Genomic DNA, 25,599 nt, shown 5'->3' on the forward strand with positions numbered 1-25,599 from the left:
TTTAACTTCTATAATGTATTCAAAAAGTGAAATACTACCATGAAGAAAAGTAAGTCACTTGTATTTATTAAAAAAAATAATAATCCTGAATTTATTGTGTAAAATAAGCCAGAAGTGAATGAATGAAGGAATGAATGAATAAATGAATGAATAAATGAATTAACAAGAAGTTAATGAATGGAAGAATAAATGAATCAATGTAGGAATGAGAGGATAAATGAATTAATGAATTAGCGAGTGAATAAATGAATGAATGAATAAGTGAGTATTTAATGAATGCACAAATAAATAAATGAATGTATGAGTGAATAAATGAAATATCAAATATATGAATGAATGAATTAATGAATAAATAAATAGGTACAAGAAAATTCTAAAATAAGGGGAAAGGGATAGGGTACAAACCCCTGTGACCTCCCTCTGGATCCCTTTATGAAGTGTTCCTCACCTTTCCCTGACCTCCCTTAGAAGACAAGTATCCGTTAGGCATGGATGCAGCCACTGGAACGGTTATCTCTCCATTGTTCAGTTTTCTATGTGATAACAGAAATAAAATGATTTAAAATGACATGGAATGAACAGTGACATCAATTTGTACGCATTTCTATTTAATAATATATATCTGTATTGCGCTTTGAGAGGGCCTGCTGTCCTGAAAAGCGCTATATAAAAACAAGCTATTAGTATAAGTATTATTATTTCAGTACCAACAATTATTAAAGGGGGTGCACCACCTCTCCCTTGCAAATTCCTTAAAATGTGTTGCAATAGGTTTTATAAATATTTGTTTTTGCACTGATTTCATGAATTTATAGATTTGAGTATTACACATACACTGTATCTCTATACTAACACATTTGGACAATTTCGACCAAATTAACTTCCAATACACAAGTAAAAGACATGTTCTCTCATGGACATAATAGTATTAATAATTCATGAGCAAAAGCTCAAAAGCTGCTATAGATAGACCATGTACATCTATGTACGATGAACCTATACACAAGATAAGTTCATGTACGATTCGACGCAGCAATACTAAACATCTGGCAATCGACATATTCACATATTCCAGTTTTAGAATCCTGATACTTACTGCGCCTTATCTAGAAGTGGGATCCATGAGTAGCCAACTGCAAGAGAAAAATAAACAAGAAATTGGCAAATAAGTTATAAACTATATTGCCCTCAAAACATGTGTAAAGGTAAACTTTCCTCCTTATATACATGTAAATGTGTGTCACCCACACCAGATCACATTACTAAATTAAATGTTTAAAATGCCAAGCCAGCAAATATTTGTTAAAAACAGAAATTATAAGTTTTGTTTATAAAGTTAGAAGAAGAAAACATAAAACAGTTGAGTTTGATATATAGCCTCATTTAACTGCCAAATCATTATGATTATCAAGTCCTTCACATGCATTGTTAAGCCTTTTTATTTCAATCTGAATTAAAGTTCATCTGATCCATCAATGCTCATACACATTTACACATTTTCATCAAATGTCCCAAGTAGAAATATATAATTGTAATTACATTTGGAAAGAAACCCTTCCCTCTTATGTTTCTTTCTGTCTATACTAAAACAGAACATCAAACGTGTGGGAGGGCAGGATAAGGGGTAGAGGGGGAGGGGGGGGGGGTAACAATATTCACTTTAAAAGAACTGATAACAATTAGAAAAATGGCATGCTTTAGAACAGCAAACCAAATTACAAGCGAGGAATAAAATTAATATTGGGAAGAATTAATAACTGAATCTTGAATAGAATGAATCAAATGCAATGTTACTGGATTCAAAGATATTAAATTCATAAAGTAACAAAAAATTAAAGTAAAAGGTGGTTGGGGTGGGATGGTGTAGCACAAATCCTATTTTAAACAGACATATTAAGAATAGAAAAAGCAAATATGAAACTATGAATTAATATATTTACACAATTTACTTAAAAATATAAAACATAATAAAATTATAAATATACATGTATAAAGAGACGAGGAGAGATAGGTACATGGACTGGAATTTGAATGACATTTACACAGACAGGTTTTCAATTTTTCATGCAAATCTAGATCGATACCTTTTTCAGCACAATGAAGTAAAAAAAGATACATTTTTATTTTCCCCCTCATGTTTCCAATATCAATTGAGTATTTGTACAAGAGAAAAACTCTGAATTGACAATATTTAATTTTCAAATTAAAACTGGTAGCAAGATCAGTGTTTTATCACATTTGTTTTTTCCAAGTGTTGCATGACTAGTACATGTATTGTACATCCCCTGAACACCCACTACTTAGACTCCTCTTCTACTGCACCCCAAAATGAATTAAATATTTAATTTTCTTCTTTCCTTCACAAACAAATACAATTAATAAATTAACAACATTGATAAATTGACAAAAGACACAAAATACACTGTACAGCCAAGCTAAAGTGGAGTTGTGGGAAGAGAATAATGATCTCTAAAAATGTTGTTTAAAAACGGTTAAAACCTTACCCAATACCCATGATATGTATGTATACATCAAAACATATATATACATATATCAAAACCTGATATTTCTGCTTCAAAAGTTATTGTAATTTTCTTTTCTTTTTTATTGAAGTATGATTACTATTCTCCTGAAGTTTATTACTATTTCAAAATTACCAATACCAAACACACTTTGTTTCATTTTATAGCTTTTAATCATATATTGCATGTATCAGTAGTGTGAATACCGGTACAGAAAACAAGGTAATCTCTTTGAAATTTGATTAACGTGGGATATCAAATCAATTTCTCCTTTTTGGGTCTATGAATCTCCGTATTGAATCCATCTTTTGCCAACTCTTGTTTGCCAAAGGATTTATTGCAATCACTTCCCAAAACTCCTCTTCCTTTGGCAGTACGGGCTCAACTAAAAAAACACCCAAACCAAACATGAATAAAGAATAGTGTCCAAAGTGATTGCCAAACATCTAGCTTGTGTTCAGATAGGGTAATACCTTCCAGAGGTTCCACTTTAATTGTAGGGGAGGCAGTATGATTAGTGAGAGAGGGGATGAGAAGAAGAGAAAAATGAAAGAAAAAAAACAATAGAACGAGGAGAAAATACAGTGGATAAATGCTTCTCAATTCTCATCAGGCTAAAGATCAAAATGCTCAGTCTATAAAGTGGGCTTCATTCGTAGACAAAAAATTAATAAACACAGAACATTAGCATGACACAAATTTCGAGAATAAAACAGTTCCACCTGAGATAAGACTGAGATAAGACTGAGATAAGACTACCAAGCAATTAACTACACAATCACTGTAAACAAGTATTGATTATGATAGCCTGTTATGACAAGAAAGAAATATTAGCTGTAAATATGAACAGCCTTACATGGAAATACAACATTGTCAATTAGACCACTTTGTCCACATCTCACAAAGAGTTAGATGTTATCAGCATACATCAAAACTAATGTAAGGCTTTTCATCATGATAAAGATAATTTTGAAAAGTTTATCCACCAAAATGTATGAATCAATGTTGAATCTAAAAAAGGAGAGATTGGGTGCTTTGTTTCATCAAGCCTTGGCTTTTAGGGGCATCCAAACCATTTATTTGTATTCTTATTTTGTATTACATGCTTTCTATATATGATTTTAAAGGTTGAATAGAGTGAGCTGAACTGAAATTTGGAAAAGATTAGCCACCTACAGCACATTAATGATTAAAGATCAAATCAAGTCTTTGTGGAAGAAAATGAAAGCTCACGAACTTTATCTGAGATGACAGATAATGAACGGTCAAGTAAGGCTAATCCTAAATCTACCACATAGATACAAAGACAGAAAGTGTGTATTATCCATCAAAAGAAATTCACACCCCTGACCGAAACTGTGAGACATTTAATGTGTATTAAATCCACAAACAGCAATGTGTGTAGAGAACTTTTAAACCTCTGCAAAGTGGGGATCAGATATTAGTACAAGCAATACTTGCCCCGGGCGTTAGTTTCGTAAAAAGGAAATATAGGGCAAAAGGGTTTGGGTTGCAAATGAGTTTTATGTTACTTGCTTTTGGGTTAGAGTTAGGTGTAGTTTACAAATGTGGGACACAAGATTGCATTTGGGAATCTGGTTAGTGTTAGAAATTTACCACAGACAGAGCCTGTGTCAAACGTCCTATGGAGGAATTGTCGGCGAATGTGTTCAGCAATAGACAAGAGTTGTATGATAGCCCCTATTGGAACTCGTTTCCACTATTCACACCCATGTTGGTCTGCGATCATTGCGGCAGGACAAGGATATCTGGCACTTGTATCTTTTGATACACAAGAAGCATATTCAATAAGTTCTATTCCATATCTTTCTTGCTACCTGGGCACCGTCTTACAAAGAGATGATATTAATCGCAACTTATTACGATTGATATACTAATAATAATGATGGTGGCTTCTTATATAGCGCACATGTCCATCACGTTGTGACTCTCCTGGCGCTGCCCCGATTATTACCCTGGCTTTAGCAAGGCAGCCACTGCGGCGCACTAGCATTTCAAGGAATTAATTCCTGCCAGGTACCCATTTACATCACCTGGGTTGAGTGTGGCAAATGTAGATCAGTGTCTTGCCAAAGGACATTAGTGCCACGGCAGGACTCGAACTGCGGATCTTAATCACAACTGTGTAAAAAGAGATAGGAGATTGCAAACTTGCGATTGATTTGGATCAATCGCATCTCTTTGTGAGACGGGGCCCAGATCTTCACATTTCCTTTTCAAGTGAATGTGAAATGAATGTAATGGAAAAGGAGAGGCAAGAGGAGAGTGCTTACCGAATGAATCAACGGTCTCCTTCTTCTTGACGGTGCCCTTGCCTGTCTCGCAGCTGACGTGGTAGAAGCGGAACAGTAGATGGTGCTTGCTGTTCAGCTGTGTTGGCAAGGCTAGCTTCACCTAAGGGTTCAGAAAAAAGCAAGAAATGTTGTGAAATGTGGAAAACGTTCTTGTTTGTTTTACTTTTCTACAGCTGACACAGAACAGACAGCATAGTACAAATTAGCATAATTATCATACTATCATAATATTAACTGCTTTTTGGGCATGGTCAAAACTATTGCCTATCAAGTGATCTTGAAACAAGGGGCATAGTGCATTCTTGAGATCACCAAGGAGCTATAGTTTCAACCGTGAACTGAAAAATAACCAGTCAATATTTATTGTATATACCGCATCCAGAGTGTTAACTCTCAAAAATGACATTTGATTGCACTCGTTTTGGAAAAATTTTGCACTTGCTGCGCTGATTCATGTAATATGATCTGTTTATCGGACACACCCTAGCATCCTACCTCTAGGCCATGCCATAGTTTATAAATACAAGTACAGTCAAACCTGCTTTAGTGACCACCTGTATAGAAAGACCACGTGTCTACAAAGACCACATTTGTTGTTTACCTTGAAAATGGTTTCTCTTTGAAACATGTACTAAGGAAACCTGTACAGAAAGACCACCTGCCTATAAAGACCACAGACTTTTCTTGTCTCCCTTTGGCGGTCGCTATAGACAGGTTTGACTGTACAACAGCAAAGTAGTATGCACAGGTACACAACATTACAGTGTACTGACCTCTTCATAGAACTCCGGCACCTGCTGGTGGTGCAGTACAGACACACTGCCTGACGAGGTGAAGAGGCTTCCTCCAGGTCTACCGTAGAAGCAACGCAACGGTTGTGCCCCTTCATCGTCAGAGTCTCGGAACTCTATGTGCATGGCGATGTTCCTGGCCTGGAAATTGAGAAGAATTAATAGCTCAAAATGTAGACATGTATATACATTGTACATGTGCAGGTACATGTGCAGGTACATGCTTTTTAGATTAAAATGATATGTAATAATGCTCTTAACCAGTTTTTGAAAAAAATACCCAGGAACGGTGGACATGTTTTGTTCAGGAGAGCTCCAAAGAGCAACATAAAAGCAACGCAACGGTTGTGCCCCTTCATCGTCAGAGTCTCTGAACTAAATGTGCATGGCGATGTTCCTGGCCTGGAAAGTGAGAGGAATGGCTCAAAATGTAGACATCTTTAAGATACATGTGCATGTATATGCTTTTCAGATTGAAATGGTATGTAATAATGCTCTTAACCAGTTTTTGCCAAAAGATACATAGGAACGGTGGGCATATTTTGTTTAGGAGTGCTCCAAAAGAGCTCCAGTAAACTGAGGAGTTCATGTATATGTAAATAATAATAGCAAATATGAAATTTCTGTGACAAAACTTCCAACAACGATAAATCTAGAACGAGCTCCTTTGAACAGGAGTTTTTTACAATGCTCTAAACATTAACAGTTAATCCCAACCCTAGGTCATAGGAATCTAGCATTTGTTATTGATAACACGTTTTATGAAACAGGGCCTAGAATTAATAGTATCATAAAGGTAATGCTCAAAACAAAGCCATCTCGTCATGGCCTGAATTCACAAAGGAAGTTTAATTTACACCATGGTCTATTTCCATAGTTTAAACCTTAACCATGAACTAAATTAAGGTTAGAATATGCGAGCACCTGTATAAATTTTACACCTGTATATAATCATACTACGAATGCCCAAAATATTCATCCCCCATTTAATTGTATCTTGATAACACAGTCTACCATCTTCTATAAAGGCTCAGTTTGATGTATTAACCTTCCTAAATCAATAAAGAATAGCAAGACAATCAACCAATTTAAAAGACTGTATTAGAAAATTCTTTAAAATAAATTCCGATAATATATAATGTCAATGTTCATGCAATGTTTCCTCCTTCTTTTCTTTATTTGCTTTATCTTCCCTTTTGGGGGTAATCTTTATTTTATGTTGATTATGTAGCAAAGTAAGTCTTATTTTGAAAAATTTGTGAAGATCATTTTTAACAAGCCATTTATGTGCTTTTCATGAACCTCCCACCTAAGTTATCTCATTACATATTCCCGTATTTTGAAGTTTATACCATATTGTTTTAATCTTAACGTGAAAATTAATAAATGAAATAAAATATATATTACCTTTGCAAATGTCTTCTGGGCATCATACTAATAATGAGGTATCTAATTACATATGTTTGTATTTTGAAATTTATACCATATTGTTTTAATCTTAACGAGAAAATAAACAAATGAAATAAAATATGCATTACCTTTGCAAATGTCTTCTGAGCATCATACTTGAGCTGTATGGGGTAGATGTACAGGTTGTTGACATAGTTACTGAACGGGTAGGCAACCTTGCCGTCCTCGGGTAAGAACTCTTCTATTTCAAAGGTCGGCTGGTCGGCCAGGTCGGACGGCCAAGGCATGATGGGTATTAGTGATGGTGTGAGGCAATCTGAAATGACCAGAAAGGAATGTATGTTGTATTAGATTTATAGAATAAGGCTTGTTAGACAAAATCGGTACCAAAGTAGTGCCATTGTTATCATCACCACTAACACTACCCCCACCACCATTACTAACTTACTGCTAAGAATTCTTGTGAGTGGTTCCATGAAGAACTAAAGGTTCTTGGTAGTTCTGTGAGTTTGGCTAGTTTCTAAGGATTCCTTATTATCATCATCATCATCATCATCATCATCATCATCATCATCATCATCATCATCATCATCATCATCATCGTCGTCACACCCATCACCACCAACAGCAACACCATCACCCCCCCCCCTCCCCACCCACCACCACCACCACCACCATTACCACTTACTGCTAAGCATTCTTGCGTGTGGTTCCATGAAGAACTTAATGGTTCCTGGTAGTTCTGACAGTCTCAGATGTCCTCCTCCTCATCATCATCACCAAAACTATCACCACCAACAGCAACATCATCACCCCCCACCACCACCACAGCCACAACCACCACCACCATTACCACTTACTGCTAAGCATTCTTGCGTGTGGTTCCATGAAGACCTTGATGGTTCCTGGGAGTTCTGTCAGCTTGGCTAGTTTCTCAGGGTTCCTCCTGATATCATGGAGGTACTTGAGCAGATCCTCGTTGGATAACTTGGAGCTCTCCTGCCGGTAGATAGGCATGAAGTCACCCTTCATGTCCAGATCACCATAGTCAGACTTGAACACTTTCCTATGTGGACAAAGAAGATTTTTTTTATAAAGAGAAGGTTGAGTTCTGGGAAGAGTTGAAAAATAATTTGTGAGCGTGGAAGTGTGGGAAAACATCAGATACAAAAAATTTCCCTGAAAAGCATGGCTCTTCAAATGCCTTAATATTCTAAATATGGCATGTAACATCACAAAAATCAGGACAGATTTTTATGCCACATGTTCATGTAGTCCCATATACATCTTTCTGTGTACAATGCTTGTAACTTTACCAAGACTGGGCCAAATTTTTTATCATTTTGATGATTCCAGGACCTTGCAGTAAACACCAATACTTATATGCTAGATGATCTACCTTTTTCGATTCCACAACGTTTCTTCCACAATGCAATCGCATGACCAGAACTCAACTTTATCTTTAAAGCTTGATCAACGGTTAATGGGAAAAATCCCCCTCTGGAGATGGGTACTTTATCCTCTAAGCATTATAGTCAAACCACGGTGTGTTTCTACAGAAGCACAAAACTGGAAAGTCAGAAACAGTCCGGAAAGTGAAGAAAAGTAAAAGTATTCTGATATCGTGTAGAAAGACGTTGAAAGACGTTGATGGTCATCTTCGCCCTGGACTCATCTTTTCCTCTATTTTTCCTCGCCTGTGGAATTCCCTCCCTCATCTATTCGGGAAATTGACAACCTGGACCACCTCAAAGCTTCACTCAGACATTTAAATGCTAACTTTATTGGAGGAGCTTGCGCCTTTGATTTAAAAAAAAGAAAGAAGATATATGGCGCCGTACAAATGCTGTGAATCATCATCATCACCACCATCACTTACCTTGCTGCCCAGGCTAAGGGCATACGGTACTGCCCCATCCTACTGCAGAAGACCTTGGCTTGCTTCATGACCTTCTGGCACGTCTTGACCGTGTCACCCGGCTTGGTGTAAGGCTCAGCGAAGTTTGCGATGCTTCCCTGAAGGACTTTCTCTATCCTGGCGACAAGGTAGATCTCAGAGTGGGCCTGCCTTACAGTGAAGATACCCTGGAATTTAGAAGAATAATCATTAATGGCCCTGTCTTATAAAGAATTCTTATTTGCGATTGATAACAAATCGCAGCTAACATAAGAGATAGGTGACTGCAAACTTGTGATTAATTGGAGGACTTGCGATTGATTTGGATCAATCGCAACTCTTTGTAAGACGGGGCCCTGGATCATCAAAAGCTCTAAAGATAGGTCACTGTTCGTGGACCCATCATGGCGGAGGAAGGGGGGGGGGGCTCGTAAAAAACACATATACCTGTAAGTGTTAGATAAGTACATGAAATAATAGAGAGCCTGCTTTGGCCCTTGTGCTATTAAGATGCCATAATCTCCACTGGGTGTGCCTTCAAGACATTTGTTCATGCTCACTATGCAGTACATGCCTTAAAAAGCTCTCTGTTAATCATAATCATAGCACAATCAAACTGCAACATCAAGGAAGTCAGGTCATCAAGAGAATATCTGATGGTCCTCCAACTCCTCTCTGTTAAAGGAAGAGGGTCCTCAGATTCCATGTGCAGAAGGTCATAATTCGCTGACACCAGCCTTGGTGGAAATACCATTAATGGGTGTACAATTCTGGACACAGCAAACCTGTAGGCCAATCAAGAAATACCCCCCTCGTCTCTTGGAGAGTCTTTGGGTGATGCAAATGTCAGATAATGACTTCATTTTATGGGGAAAAGGCAAGGCATTACATAAAGCCTGTTGGTCATAAAACAGGAGGCCAAATCTGGTAATTGACAACATCTGTTATTGGGTAAACAGCCGAACAAAGGGTGTTGAACTCCCCATGAGAGCCCACTTTCAAGTTTCTTTATAGCCCCACTGCACTACTTATAGCTATTTGCGCCCTCTATAAAGCAAACAATGCCTAAGCGGTGACCATTGGTTCCCCATGAACCCCTTTTCTTATGATATTTGAGAGCTGATTTGATTAGATAACCACCTGTCAGTGACCATGCATGGAGGTCTAATACCTCCTGGCCAAACTAGTGCAGAGGGGCTTTAAATGACCTTCTTTTTCAGGAAAACAGAGTATAACAGCAACTATACCTTCTTTGGGCTCTTGATCCAATTCTTGTCCAGATCGCTGACGTCGGGGATGGTTCTAGGTGACTTTGGACCGTCTCCCGTGTCGTTGAAGCGGTCCAGCATGTGCCGGATCTGCGGTGGGTTGATGTCGACGTGGAAGTCCTCTGATACCTTCCGCTGGTTGCGGGCATCGTAGAGAGCCAGTGTCAGGAAGAATGGTTCAGGCTAAAATAAAAGTAACAATCAGATGCAACTGAGACTTATGATATTCATCAATCAAAAAAAATATGTAACTGTTTTGCTGTAAAGATAATTATGCTGTCATGTTTAAGATAAATGACAATTATGTAACAGTAGTTTATCCGAAACAGAAATTGACAAGAAAGTAATGTTCAGGCAAACAAACGCTGTAGTCAATGTTAATTATGATTACAATTCCGATACTCTGTTACATAGAATATAATAATCATTATCCATGGACTTGCAATTTAAATTTTTGAAGAGGAATAACCTGCACGATGTGCAACGTTAAATATCATATCTTTTATGCTTTTTTTTCCATGGTGCATAAGAGGAATTACTAATTCAGTCCAAACCAACATCAGCATAAAATTTCAGCAGAATACAGACCTCAGTGTTTTTACTTTTATACATCTTGTAAATGGTGTATTGTTATAATACTAAAAACTAAAACACAAAAAGGGTGTTGGCTTTAAGATACTTACATTGAGAAATTTGGGTTTCCTATTCCCTGACTATGTTAACTCATTTCTGGAGTTGAGGGCTAACGATAACCTAAAGAGTAGTTCAGACACCTCTACAATAAAGTGTTTTCCGAACTAGATGCACATATAGAACACATTGATGTGTTCTTCTGAAGATACTTAAATTGATAAATTTAGTGATTCTGTTCCCCAACTCTGTCGATCGGTTGCTGGAGTTCAGTGCAGATGAAAACCTAAAGATCAGTTCAGTCACCTCTACAACAAAGCGTTTCCCAAACAGAATGTACAATACACGAAAGTGTTATTTTTAAGATACTTACATTGAAAAGTTTAGCACCTCTTTCCACTGACTCGGTTGGCTCATTGATGGTGTTCAGTGCTGATGATAACCTGAAGAGCAGTTCAGACACCTCTACAACAATGCGTTTCCCAAACTCTTCCTCATAAGGTTTACACTCTGGCTCTCCTGTAGACTTCTCGCCATGCTGTAATGACAAACAATGGGAAACAGTTTTTTACACCAGGCATACAGACAGTGCTCTCCCCAATGCATGACACCCTTAGTGCTTGCGGGTGCATAACACCCTAGGTGCTAACACCAAGCATGAGTGTTTACACCATACAGACGGTGCTCTCGCCAGTGCATGACACCCTTAGTGCTTGCGGGTGCATAACACCTTTGGTGCTAACACCAAGCAAGGGGATTTCAGATAAATATAGCATTGGTTATTTTCCCCATCAATGCATACATGTACACCCAAACTGCAAATTTGCTTTGATCTGTCCAAATCACTCGCTGGGATGCTACTAAACTATATTCAAACAATTTAGACCAAGGATTTACAATTTTTGAAGGCTGCATACTCATGTTATTAACATGTTTTCGCTTACTTCCAATTTGTTTTATTTTTATTTTTCAAAGTCTTTTCATTTAGAAGGCCTTTTTTCTTTTGAAATCCCAAGACATAAAGGTAATGTACGTATGCAAATTCATGGAACCTTTTCTTTGGGGGGTGGGGGTGTTTGCAATTAACTCTTTGCCTGCTTTGGTTGCCTACGGGAACAAACTAGGTACGTCATTGTCAACATTTATTACATGGACACATACAACATATACAGTATACTCCAAATACTGTGATGATCTACATCCCGAGTGTCAAGCCGTACCAAATAACACTATGTACATGTATATGTATGCGGTAGATAATCACCTGCATGCGCGGGTAGAGCTGGAACAATTTCTGTCTGTTCTCTCTCCTCTTTTGTGCGTTCATTCGTTCAGTTTCTCTGGCGTACTTCTGAAGCTCCGGATGCTTGCTGTTCTCCAGACTTTGCATGAAGGACTCTGGCTTTCCCGTCGGTGATAGGTCATCGGCATATTCTGTGGACGTTACAGAAGCAGGTGTAATGAACTTAAGAGAATCATAAAGCTGAATGGAATGTTTGTCAGGATATTGGGGAGAGGGGGAGGGGCACCTAAGTGTATACATGTACATGTGGAAACTATGTTAAAATTTTGCAATAACAAGATAGATTTTGAATGAAATATTATCAATGTTTGGTCATTACCCTCATTATCACTGTTTAGCAATACCATAACGTATAAATGTAATTAATTATAACCTTTTACTACTCATTATTTTCAACGATAGCTTCAATACCATCATTTCCATCATCTTCATCTTCATCTTCATTATTATCATCATAATCATTGTCATCATTAACTTCAAATTAATCACTATCATCACTATCACAATCATCATCACAATCATCGTGGCCATCATCGGAACTATCATTGGTTGTCTTCATTATCATCACCATCATCATTACCATCAGTATCAGCCTCCTCCTTTTCATCATCAACATCATCACATTCATCCTAATCGTCATCACCTACATCATCCTCATCATCATTATCCTCCTCCTCACCATCATCATCATCATCACCATCATTATCAGCCTCCTCCCTATCATCGTCAATATCACATTCATCCTCCTCATCATCATCTTCCTCCTCCTCCTCACCATCATCATCATCACCACCACTAGCGCCACCACCACCATCATCACCGTCACCATCATCATTCAAACACAAAGTACACGTACCTTGATCTAAATCATCAATGGAAGACACACTCTGCTTGTCACTGTTGGAGTCGGCTTTCTGTTGCTCAATCACCTTATAGAGGGCGCTATACCACTCCTCCATCTCGGCTTCACTCTCTGCAGCGATGTTGTACACCTCATTCTTGTCCATCCTCAGTTCCATGCCATATTTCCGACCTTTTACCGTCTGTGAAAACAAAAAATATGAGTTTAGGCTAATGTTCAATATTTGCAGATAAAGATGCTTGTTCTATGTGTTTGTCTTATATTTGGGTTTTCTTTTTGTTTTTTTGCTTGTTATGTTGGTAGTTCTTTCTGTCTATTGTGCTGATAATACATTAAAATCCTAAAATATAATAATACATGTAGTTTATGTTTAACCAGAGTAGCCTCATCACTTCTAATACTGTTCTCCCTGAGGGCCCTGCATATACTTTATTCAATTGCTATTTTTTAACAAATATTTTTCAACATAAAATTACTTAACATACAAGTGTTTTATCACATATTAAATGCTTCAACAATACTTAGCTATCCAAGTTGCACTTTAAATCTTATTTCTTCATAACTGTTCACAATAATGTAACTGTGAACTGAATACACTACAGTAGCATGCTCCACTTTTTAATCTAGTTCTTACTTCTGACTTGAGAATGTTCATACTGTTAAAAATAGGAGAGAGCGACACTGAGCAAGATACAATGAACGTGTAATTCTCTGAATTGAAACCAATTTATCTCATCAGTGTTAGAGGGTCGCACAGATAGAGGCCAATCAAAACCAATTTATACCGTCACTTGAAACTTGCTTCTCTGGAAGTGTCAGGAATGTTTTAAAGGGAGCCCCCCTGAGTTTTGGTAATGACGTGTCATTTCTTGAAAATCTCAGAAAATAAATCTGAATGATGAATCACACCCCAGGAATGGAAAAAAAAACATTTTGCAGTGTTCTTTGCCCCCTTCTTAGGGTTCTAATTACTTTGATCATTAAAGAGTCCTATCTCGCACCCCAGGGCAACGTGTCTGACACGGTCGGTTGTAGCAACTACTCCGAAGATCAAGATACATTAATCTTGATCTAAGGAGACACGAACGAACAATTAATTTTTCAACTGTTGAAATAACCCAGTAATAAGAGTAAAGACAATTTCTTATCTATGATACAAAGTCATTGCAGAAAGGAAAATATAGGACAAATATTGCATAAAGCATTGTTTACGGAGCCATATGCTTGTATCTTTTCATGAAACAGATCATTTTCTATGACATGTCATTCAAGTGGTAGCTATTAATCATGGATTAAATCAAATTTAATGCTGATTGTGTGTAAAAGATTATACACTTTTTAACATTCTTCTGCAAATGTGTTTGCTTGAATGATTTGTTTTTTTCTTCAGAATTCAACTTTTTGTAACTAGCCAGGCAGCCCACACCACCTTAACTTGACAAAGAACTTGCAGGAAATCACAGAGTGAGTCACTGATGGAAAGCTTAATGAGAGATTACTAGGCTTCAAAGACCAAGGAACAATGGATTTAGCTCCTTTGATGAGAAAAAATATTAAAAAACTATCAAGATGTAATGACATAACTGATGAGATGATCACCCTATTACCCTTCCTCCTCCTTCCCTCTCATCCTTTCTTCCTCTCTCCCCGCCCCTCCTCATCTTTCTCCTCCCCTTTCCCCTACCTCTCATCTCCTTCCTCTTCTCCCCCTCCCTTCCTCTGTTCCCTCCCATCCAACCTTCCTCATTCCTACCATCCCTCTCTCCCTCCTTCCCTCTCCACTTGTCTCCTGGCTCTTTCCTTCTCTCTTTCCCATCCACTTCCCTTCCCAACAATAAAGACTTTTGGAACTAAAACAATAAATATTTATAAACAAAAGGGTAAATGTTTCCATATTTTAGGAGTTCAGGTACAACTTGCATATTTTGCTTTTAAAGACCGGATGGTGAGAATAACAATCATTATGATTAAAGGAAAATCTGTATTCATAACAACGCTTGGTTACAAAAAAGAAGAATGACATTGCTGTCAGCACTTGATTCAAACAAAGACAGGGCTAACATGTACTGAAAATGTGATATTTTTGGTTATAAGCTCTCAATGGAAAAAGAGTGCAACAGTGCAAAAGCCCTTCTTATAACCATGGCCGATTATGCACTAAATTCACCATTAAACATGATATGATACTCCTAACAGGCCAAGCCGACATATTATCATCAGCCACTAATCACTCGCATTTGCGGGGATGCATGGTCAAATTCCGCCACAAATTATCTGCTCATCAAGCGGCTAAGGTCTACTGATTACCGGCTTTCGACCGTTACGATCAACCTTAAATATTACGTCCTCTCTCTGTTAATTTATTAGGGTTAGTGAGCCTCGCAGGGCACATTTATTGGTATTGGAGGAGGACACCCCCCCCCCCCCCTCTCTCTTCCTCTCCACTCCACTGACTCCTCTACTTATCAAGGTTTTTAAAGTCAACTGTCTATGTCAATATGGCTCTCATTCAATTTTAGAGATGAATCTGGTTTCTTGAAAATTGTGAGATAAATGAGAGACAGAAGGATGTTAACTCCATTCGATTCTATGAGTAATCACCATTTTTAGCTACTCCTCAATATTAATCAATAAATACTGGCATAAAATTACATATTTTCTCACATCTTATTTGACAATGCTCATCCCATTACCAGTGTATTCAGATACTGCATTCTGTGATGAACATGCACATGAACATATCTTACTTGTAGATCTAAAATGTACAGGCTTTAATGTACATTGTGTACATGTATGTATCCATACCATGATTTGTAGTGAATAGTTTCATTCTCAAAATATATACGATAGAGGACTGACGTAAAGGTACACAGGTACAATAGATACACTGGATGGCAATCAAAATGTGGGTATCATAATACTAATTTGTAATACTCCTCTCATTAAAGGACTATGATCATGGGTATTCTTCAGTCATCAGCTTGAGTTCCATATCAACTTGTAAGCTGCAAGTACCCCTCATCCATTCTTAACCCATTGCCTAAGGGAACCATGTGGTCCCTGTATTAAGCCTATGGGAATGAGATAATTCAGTAGTCAACAGGTTAATAATGTAGACCTGGTACATGCACATGTACAGCTCCCCTAAAATCATGGCAAGCTGTGTACAATTCGCTATAATGTTATACACATTTAACATATCTGTACATGCACATCTAAGGTAGATGTAGACATTGCAAGACCCAAAACATGGGTGAAGAAAAAGCACCGAAGACCTGCATGCTCAACAAAAAATACAACATACATGTACATGTGCACTGTGTGTGTGGAAGTACCCTATCCCATCCCCACCTCATCCCAATAAACCTAATAATACTCTGTCCTACTCTGTCAATTCAATATCCAGAATAGACCATTTTCACAATGTAATCAAATTCAATGCATGAATCTAAAAACAACGATTTTGTGCATTACGAAAATGGTCTTTTGCCATTTTTGAAAACTTCTTTTATATCTGATTAAACAACAACTACTTTCTCTGACTACCCCAATGAATGAATAAAGAAATGCAAATTCTTGGAAGATCTACAGTGTCAACTTCAAATCTGAAAGGAGCCCCCCCCCCCCCCCCCCCCTCCCTTCCCCAACTACCAGCACCTCTCCACTATATATTCATAATTAATCAATGTGATATTCACACAATTCCTGCTATAATTTAGTCTTTGTAGAAAATAAATTTCTCTACCTTCATAAACAATTACAGACATCTTTTTATTTCAGGGGCTCCACACTATATCAATATATTACACTACAATTTAGTGAGGACTAGACATGTACTTGGCATCTAAAAGGAACCACCCCACTCTCCCATCACTTCATTAATTCTTCATCAGTAGTCGTCTGCCACTGATTCTATTTTCTCCCCTTGCAGCCCTCGCATCATGCTTGGGAATAGGTTGGGATGGTTAGGCAAGCGACAGGACTTTGCATGATGGGATGAACGAACGTACCCCGTGGGTAGATGAGGCCCTCGTGTGTTCCACCAGAGTCGTCACGAAAATGAGCTGCCCGTCGTTTTATTGGATATTGGTTTGCGGGATCATAAAAACAAGATCATGTGCGAGTTCTTGGTGACAGCGGGGTATTGTTTTGCCTGCTTGACGTAAGAGGTCCCGTGCGAATCGATGCCAGAAGGGAAGGAAATGAAAGGGGCTGGAGCCTTTTTATGGCACTGGGGTAACAATGACGGAACAGCACTGTCAGCTTGTGATCCATTTTAATCAAATGTCAGTAACAATGCTGAATGCTGAATGTACAGTATATTACATTCTGTCAGAGCTAGTAATTCAATGTTAAATGTTTATGAAACTTAACATCTTTGTTTTAAATGAAGAATATAAATCCTATGGCAACAAAAGAAAAAAACATTTACACTTTTATGTAAATGCAATCCTAATTACGTACTGTAAATGGGTCAATAATCAAATTCATACTTTTGTAAATGTCTATATAATTAATTTCCTTGGCACTCAACAAGAATCGTGACAAGAGCAATTAAAAGCATAATAATCCTAAATAATGCTCATGAAGGCCCTCAGTCTAAAATTCCCTTTCTAATTATAAACTTCACTATATTTGTTATCTTTACAAGAAGCCTGTCAAACATAATGGATTCAAAATTCAATTTTAATTTGTTTTCTGTGAAATCCAACCAATGGTTGCAATACATACATGTACATGTAAATGAATAAAAACAGAAGACATATTTTAGATAATTTGATTCTACTTATAAGGTAAAAAAAACTTTCGAAGGAGTGCCATTAATTAACGGTCTCTCATTATAATTTTTATGATAATCAAATGGGATCTTATATTCTGCTTGAGGGTGAATCTACATGGACTTCCTCCCTCCTGCTCCCATACCATAGCATGTAATAAGGCAATGTTGAAAGGTCATCAAAATAAGGCTTGAATAAACTATTAGCAGGGGGTACATTAAATTTCCCACCAAGACATACAGCTACGGATTGATCTTTTAATATTGCTGGACATGATTTTTCCCTTCAAATCAATTGAATAAGCATCATAATCCAGATTTCTAAATCAGAATGCAGTAGTTTCTTGATTAAAAATTAAATTGTGTATAGGTCTTTTTATTTCAATTGTTATTTCTATTGTAAAAAATTATAACCCAATCAGTAATTATTATGAAAATTATTTTTTAATAATAATTTTTGTATCCCATGTGCGTTTCATGATAAAGAGCTGTTGGTTCATTTTCTTTTCTTTGTTTCCGAGGGGAGAAAGAGCGGATGGGAAAGATGGAGAGAGAGAGAGAGAGAGAGAGAGAGGGAGAGATAAGAGTCCCAGATGAGAGAGAGAGGGGGAGATATACAAATCAGATGAGGGAGAGAGAGAGAGAGAGAGCAAGAGAGAGAGAGAGAAAGAGAGAGAGAGAGAGAGAGAGAGAGAGAGAGAGGGAGAGAGGGAGAGAGAAAGAGAGAGGGGATACAGAGAGCAAGAGGAGATAACAGAGTAAAAAAGAAAAAACAGACAGGACAAAAAGACAGAGACAGTGCCAGAGACAGAGACAGTGCCAGAGATAGAAACATAGACAGGGCCAGAGGATTAAAGACAGACATAAAGATACAGAGAGAACTGTAAAAAAAAAAAAAAAACCTCCATGCACATGCACCTTATATCAGGACAATGCCCTGTGTGTCCACACCCCTCAATATACTGCATCCCCCCCCCCCCACCACCACCACCCAACCCTCAATATTCATCATCATATCTGCCCTTTAGCAATCCTAACCTATCTCATTCAAAGCGGAATTCTTCTCACTCCAGACCTAACGAGAAGGATCCTATTCCAATTCTTCTCTTGAAGTTGATGCCATTCACCAGACCATCTGGACCCTGAGTCCCTGAAGACAGCATGTCTGACTTACGCCCTTCTGGCAATTCATCCATATTTAAGACACAGAATGGTGTCATTGACTTGTAAAACAGAAATGGAAGGAATTATGTGCATCTCATCAAGGGAGCTGCCTTAAATATCTCTTTGTATGCAATAATTTCAAATAAAGTAGAGCCCTATTATCAAGCCTCTATGAAACTATGGACATACAATTAACAACATCTCATTCAAAGTGGAATGCTTCTCACTCCAGACCTAATGAGAAGGATCCTATTCTTCTGTTTCTTCTCTTAATGCGATTCACCAAACCATCTGGACCCTGAGTCCCTGAAGACAGCATGTCTGACTTATGCCCTTCTGGCAATTCATCCATTTATAAGACACAGAATGGTGTCATTGACTTGTAAAACAGAAATGGTAGGAATTATGTGCATCTCATCAAGGGAGCTTTTTCATTCCATATAATTTCAATGAGAACTTGAGCCATGTTATTGAGCCTTTATGGAACTAGGCACATGCAGTTAACAAGTAAATTATTCATACAATAATTACAATTTACCAAGTTTTGTAATTTTGTAAGTATATGAAAATTGATTTGTCCCTATTTATGTTTGAGTTACAAAAAATACCCCAAAAATATATAATTTACAAGGGGTATGGATAATTAAGTTTTTACTTCTTTATAGTATCTTTTCATATTATATATTAACTTGTATCCATTTTTTTCATAAATTTAACATCCTTCAGTCTCCATACAGAAAATATCTACAGGTATAATGTAAATGCAGGTTCTATATAAACTTTAAATTGTGTGGTAGGTACGTTTCCACCTAGAACTCGTCATTGATATCATGAACAGACAAATCAGTACAGTAACACATATATCTGATTCGTGGGTTCATAATAAACCTGATGAACTGATATGTCACAAAGCTGACAACATTGGGTCATTTGGATCAAACATTCTGAGCTAAGTAGTGTGTGTGAAATTCGACCATTGCTCAATACCTTTGTCAAATCATCTATTAAAATTCCCTTAAAAACCTGCGGACATAGGACCTTCTGCTCCTTCCACCTTATCGGCTGTCTAAATACTGTCACACAATTATGAGCCTGAGAAGTCACAGGTTTCTGAAGTGGAATTTGAAACACTTATCCTAATGGGGTCACACATGCTCAATCTCAACTAGAGCTTTGCTGTTGTAGAAGCGGCTGAAATCAAAGGGTCTTTTCAGTTACACTGAATGATCACACTGTCTATATTAACCCTTTGATTCCTGAATTCTCTCAATCTCATTGGCTTAATACAGGAGCAACCTGGTTCCAGTAGGCAAAGGATTAAGCATGTTAAAACTGATATGGCAGATCGACTGCCTCACATACACTACATTATTTCCTTTAAATGAAAGTGAAATAAAACTAGTGAAGTATTTCTTGTTTGATAGTAATTTATAGGGCAGTTTTGTTTTATGTTAGTTGTAAGTATTATCTGTAATTGTTAATATTAGAATTAATGTATTATTATTGCTGTATGCTTACTCTATGTTGTATCTTGTTATATTCAGTGTTTAGAAACATAGTATTAACTGCTTTAAAATGTAATTTATCATTATTATCATTACCGTTAAAAAAAATTAAATAAATATTTGTGATGAAAAGCATTTCTCTGTCATTTAGTTACAGAATCATGGTAATTTGCACATGATGAAGAGATGTACCTTTAGCACTCCATACACTGATCAACCAATTACTAGTAAGCACTTCATGTAGGCAGTGTTAAACCCGACCTAGGGTTATGTGGCTTTTCATAATAGATCACTTCAGAGATAGCAAATGTACAAATGACGCCCACATATCCACAGATCTTTCGAACATGGAGACGTCCCATTGTGTACGTTTTAGAACAATCGCTATCAAAAAGATGGAGGTGCTTCATGAACACCTTTTGAGTGCCTTCTTGAAAAAGGGCAGTTCCACCTGTGTATATATCAGAGAATTTCCCCTTGGTACATGAATGAATAATGATTACATAACTTTCATGAACTCCTATCCAGAAGTCGTCACAACGGGGTTTACAGTTTATTTGTTTTTTGGTATGACGTAGTTGTCTCAGTTTATGTCGCATCTAATATGTGAGTGCAATGTCAAATATTTACTCGTAATAATCAGGAATAAGAAGTAGGAAGAAACAATTCAGTAATTTAAAAAAAAAAAAAAAAAAATTTAATGAGAATTCATTCCTTACCTTTATAACTTCCTGAAGAGAGTCAAGGTACATATTGCCTTTTGCTTCTGTGCTTTTGTCATCTTTGTGGTATTCCAGCAAGAAGGACCTATCTGCAAGCTGCTTCAGGTAGAAGAATCTTCTCTTGTATGACTGCAATTAAAACAAGGATTGAAATTAAGATTAAATTTTAATAAACCAACTGTACACAAAAGAAATTACAAGGGATACATTAAATGTGGTCTTTATCGACAGGTGATCTTTATCTGTAAAGCGCTTTGAAAAGCGCTATATAAGAACTAGTTATTATTATTATTATCTTTATGTACAGGTTCCTATAGTACATGTTTCCATGAGAAACCATTTTCAAGGGAAACAAAATATGTGATCTTTATAGACAGGTGGTCTTTCTATGCAAGTGGTCGCTAAAGCAGGTTAGACTGCACACTGCTCTTCAGTTTAAGCTCTACTTCATTCACTTTCTTTTATCACATTTAGATTCCGTGCAGATACATCTATTGGGTAACATACTTGTAAAATGCTGCAATGGAAATGTTTACATTCCAAAATATGCACACAAAAAACACAATAGTTTTGAAATGTAAATATTAGTGTTAAATATTTTGTCCTTCAAGTCATGCTACATGTACATATCAACACCCTTGTAATCTAACGCAAAATAATAGAGTAGAGATAAGACTGGAAATGATTTTAAAAGAAAATCTTTTCAATGAATAGTCTTGTCAGAGTCAGTGGCTATGGGAATCTCTGGTCATCATGATATTAAAGATAAACTCCAGTACTGGTAAAAAAAAACTTAATTCTCACAGAATCAAACGAAACTTACACTGAATGTTCAAGATTACAAATAAATGACATGTGCCAAACAATTTTGGAAGAAAATGTATACTGGCTGAGTAATGAGCATAGAAAGACAAGGAAATCAAGGTAGTACTATATAGCCCCGACACCATGTGTGTTGTCCCATATATAGCTTTCTATGTGAGTGCTTGTTACTTTACCAAGACTCGGTCAAATTTATTACGATTTTGATGACTCCAGAACCTTGCAGTGCACACCAATACTTACATGCTACATGATCAACTGTTTCTGATCCTTTCACACGTTTTCTTTCACAATGCAATCGCATTACCAGTACTAAAGTTTATCTTTAAGTGATTTGAGGGTACAACGGAACATGCTTGCTGGGAGCACCCCAACTGAGTACCAATCAACTAAATTGAACCAGTCTGTGCATATATTAACATTCAACAACGATTGAACATTGCTCTTTGAGCTATGGAAAGAAACACAAAAGTGACCCTTTATTTCATAACATAATTCTGAGCCCCATTTCAGTAATCATTATGATTTGAAAAGGTGATTTCACAGACTCAAGAAAGCATTGATGAATGGCCCAGCTGGTTCCATCTGATTGAATTTATTAGCCGTGATAATTTGTAATGTTTTAGGTAAAATAATAAATATGCTTATGTTTATTCGAGATTTCACACTTTACAAGAAAAATGACACACTTAACAAGAAAAATAATGACATACCGGTACTTTTTTTATATACCTCTTGTGCTAAAAAATGTAAAATGTTGAAGTCCTTGAACTTTCAATATTTCGAAGCAAATTTTAGGACTTGATATGATTTCGTTTAACAACCTATATGCTAAAAAATCATTCAAGACAATATTTTTAAAGGTCAAGTTCAATTTTGCTCAAGGTGGTACACATTATAATTTATAATCCATCGAGGATTTTGGCTTTGATCCTGCATCACACACAATATACTGTACATTGGCATGATGCATCACTGCTACGGTATGGCTGTGTATTTATGGCCAGGCCAGGCAGAGAGTGTTTTATTATTTATCTTTCAGAGCGCTGCCTTGTGTAGAGCCTGCATCGCTTCTTTATACATCATACCTCCATTTTCTCATAACAACGAGGCCTTGCATAGTGCGACGACCTGAGATGGGCTGTATCCAATACTTGGATCGATGGAAGGATAACAAGGGGGAAGGAAGGATACGATAGTGAAGAAAAGGAACAGGAACTATAAACAGAAGATTGGAAATGAGAGTGAAAACAGAGAGGGAGGGAGGGGTAGATGATTGGGGGGGGGGCATTGATTTGAAACTGCCTTTGAATGTAGAGGTCTCTCTTTTAATTAAAATGGAATGTGGAGAGTATTGAAAGAAGAATATTGCATTAGTGAGCTAGACAAAAAGAGAAAGATAATGATAATTGGAAAAAGAGATGGAATAAGGAAAAGAAAGAGATGGAGAGGGAGAATGTCATTGCTTTATGCTTGCAGATACAAACTGTATTGGGACTATCAGAGAAACTTATAATTACACAAAATTAGAATAGGAGCGGTAGCAAAAGCAGGAGACATTATGGGGGAGGTAAGAACAAATAGGGAGGTAAACATATAAATAGAAAGGAGAAAATCATGTTTAAGAATAAAGTACTGTGAATGATCTGGAAGTGCAAGAGACACGTTGAAACTTCATATACATATGTGCAATGCAATCTATTCCTTTAGCCTGGCAAACATTGTAGATGACAGCCGTGAAAAAATCCCTCTATTTGATGAGTTGCTTGCACTATACTCAACTTGTGTATATGCAATGCTGCATGCAATAACCAATCCAAAACACTCCGCTCAAATGGTTGTGAGACACTTGCTCCGATACAATTTCCTTGAGTCAATTTCATACATGTCAACCCTGGATCCAACACTATACCTAACACTAACCCTAAACCTAAACTTAAACTCACTTGCAACTCTAAACCTAACCTAATACCTACCCGCAACCTTAACCCTATGCCGTTGATGAAACAAAGCTTGAGCAGTCGTCACATGCACGAGCAAAATAGTTGGGTCACTCACTCAAATGACTGCCAACATTACATGTAGCAAGAATTGGGAAATCTCTCATAATAAGATTAGGAAGGATCTATATTTTGCATGCTTTTTTCAAATCAGTCTTAAGAAAAAAGATAGAAACTAAGATTCATAACACTGGCAAAAAAATAGGAATCATTCCTCCAAAATAAGAATGGTTGGCAGTGTTGCGAGTCAACTAGTGTAGTAATATACCTGACATTTTAGACCTTAAATTGGGATGATGGGGTTTCATCCCTTCGTGATTGGTGTCTTCCATTATTAATGCTACGGACAATAGTCTGACATATTGGCATATACTGGTGGGGAGATGGCTCTTAAATGAATGGTGAAACACGTCGAAAGTGCAATCGATTAGCACAGGGTTCAGTACTCCATTCATTCCACCATCATCCTTCCTGATGGCCTTGGGGAATAACAAACAACAACAAGGGAACCTGGTATATAGCCATGGAGGAAGCCATTTTGAATTTGTGCAGAACTGCTACAGGTGTATGTACAATGGAAGAATCAAGAAATCACACTCAACCTCTCTAGATGAAAGGGTGCAACTTTAACTTCTGCATGTGTGATTTCATTAATGCACATTTGTATATGTCTATTTCTTTAATAACCTGTACATCAATTTTAAACAAAAAGAAGAGACTCACCCGCATGAATTGTATATCTCCTCTGCTTCCAAATGGTGTTTTGTGTAGGAAGCCTTGCTTGCATATACTCCCGGATGGTGAGAGGAGGGAGTCATCTTGTTTATTCTCGTCCGTCTCGTCCACTTCATAATGCTGTACAGCAAGCTTGTCTGGCATACGATAGCTGCAAGAGTGACAGACATTTTTAATGTTTACATTCATTAAAAAATACTGCAGGTATAAGAGGCATTATCCATCTTTCTCTTTTAATCATTCTCTCTTCGAAATACATAAAAAATGTTTTTATTCTGGCCTACAAGTTTGTTCAATCATACAGCTTGCTACGTGTAATCTTTGCTTCACAATCATGTCTTTATCTCCCTACCGATAATCCCAATTATCATTATTACACCTAATGTCAAACTATTCAATTTACATGAATAAAACCTCATGAATTTTGCCAGTGACCCTGATTCAAAAAGGGTATAGTTTCATGAAATGAATTAACTTAATACAACAATATAAATTTGCTGCTTGCAAAGTTTCTTGCCACTAATATGACCTTCATTAAAAATTGGCCAAAATGCCAGGTCACAAATAAGGTGATATGGTACTTCATATAGTAGAATCAATCAATCAAATCACCTACAAATAATTTGTGTAAATAAAATATTGTAGTTTACAAGAAACAACAAAACAAGATAAATATGATATCAAACTTACTTTGGTAAATCTTGATAACTCCCAGCATATGCTGCATATTTGTTGTTGATTACCCTCCATTCTGATGTATAGCTATTTATACACTACAAAAAACAAAAACAAAATCTCAAGATTATCAATAAAACAAATCAAAGGTATAAACAATACAAGAAATTAAGCATAATAATCAAAGGCAAATCATTGGAC

At 37.0% G+C, this 25,599-nt stretch overlaps 1 protein-coding gene across 18 annotated transcripts in view; it reads right to left on the reverse strand.

Annotated features, from left to right (window-relative positions):
• The window catches only part of LOC587687 (dedicator of cytokinesis protein 9), a 125,649-nt gene that overhangs the window by 68,895 nt on the left and 31,155 nt on the right, over positions 1-25,599 (reverse strand). For all 18 annotated transcript variants that reach the window (XM_030982171.1, XM_030982172.1, XM_030982173.1 and 15 more), the window contains exons 4-17: positions 25,414-25,496; positions 24,712-24,874; positions 21,164-21,295; positions 12,993-13,179; positions 12,098-12,267; positions 11,207-11,371; positions 10,183-10,386; positions 8,918-9,123; positions 7,899-8,104; positions 7,167-7,354; positions 5,611-5,769; positions 4,817-4,937; positions 1,097-1,133; positions 449-533 (exon numbers count right to left, since the gene is read on the reverse strand). In XM_030982171.1, the coding sequence (XP_030838031.1) occupies positions 449-533; positions 1,097-1,133; positions 4,817-4,937; positions 5,611-5,769; positions 7,167-7,354; positions 7,899-8,104; positions 8,918-9,123; positions 10,183-10,386; positions 11,207-11,371; positions 12,098-12,267; positions 12,993-13,179; positions 21,164-21,295; positions 24,712-24,874; positions 25,414-25,496 (2,106 nt within the window). The remainder of the gene's footprint in view (positions 1-448; positions 534-1,096; positions 1,134-4,816; positions 4,938-5,610; positions 5,770-7,166; positions 7,355-7,898; positions 8,105-8,917; positions 9,124-10,182; positions 10,387-11,206; positions 11,372-12,097; positions 12,268-12,992; positions 13,180-21,163; positions 21,296-24,711; positions 24,875-25,413; positions 25,497-25,599) is intronic.

This window comes from Strongylocentrotus purpuratus, unplaced genomic scaffold (assembly GCF_000002235.5).
Source record: "Strongylocentrotus purpuratus isolate Spur 01 unplaced genomic scaffold, Spur_5.0 spur5_scaffold_12, whole genome shotgun sequence".
Taxonomy (NCBI): Eukaryota; Metazoa; Echinodermata; class Echinoidea; order Camarodonta; family Strongylocentrotidae; genus Strongylocentrotus; species Strongylocentrotus purpuratus.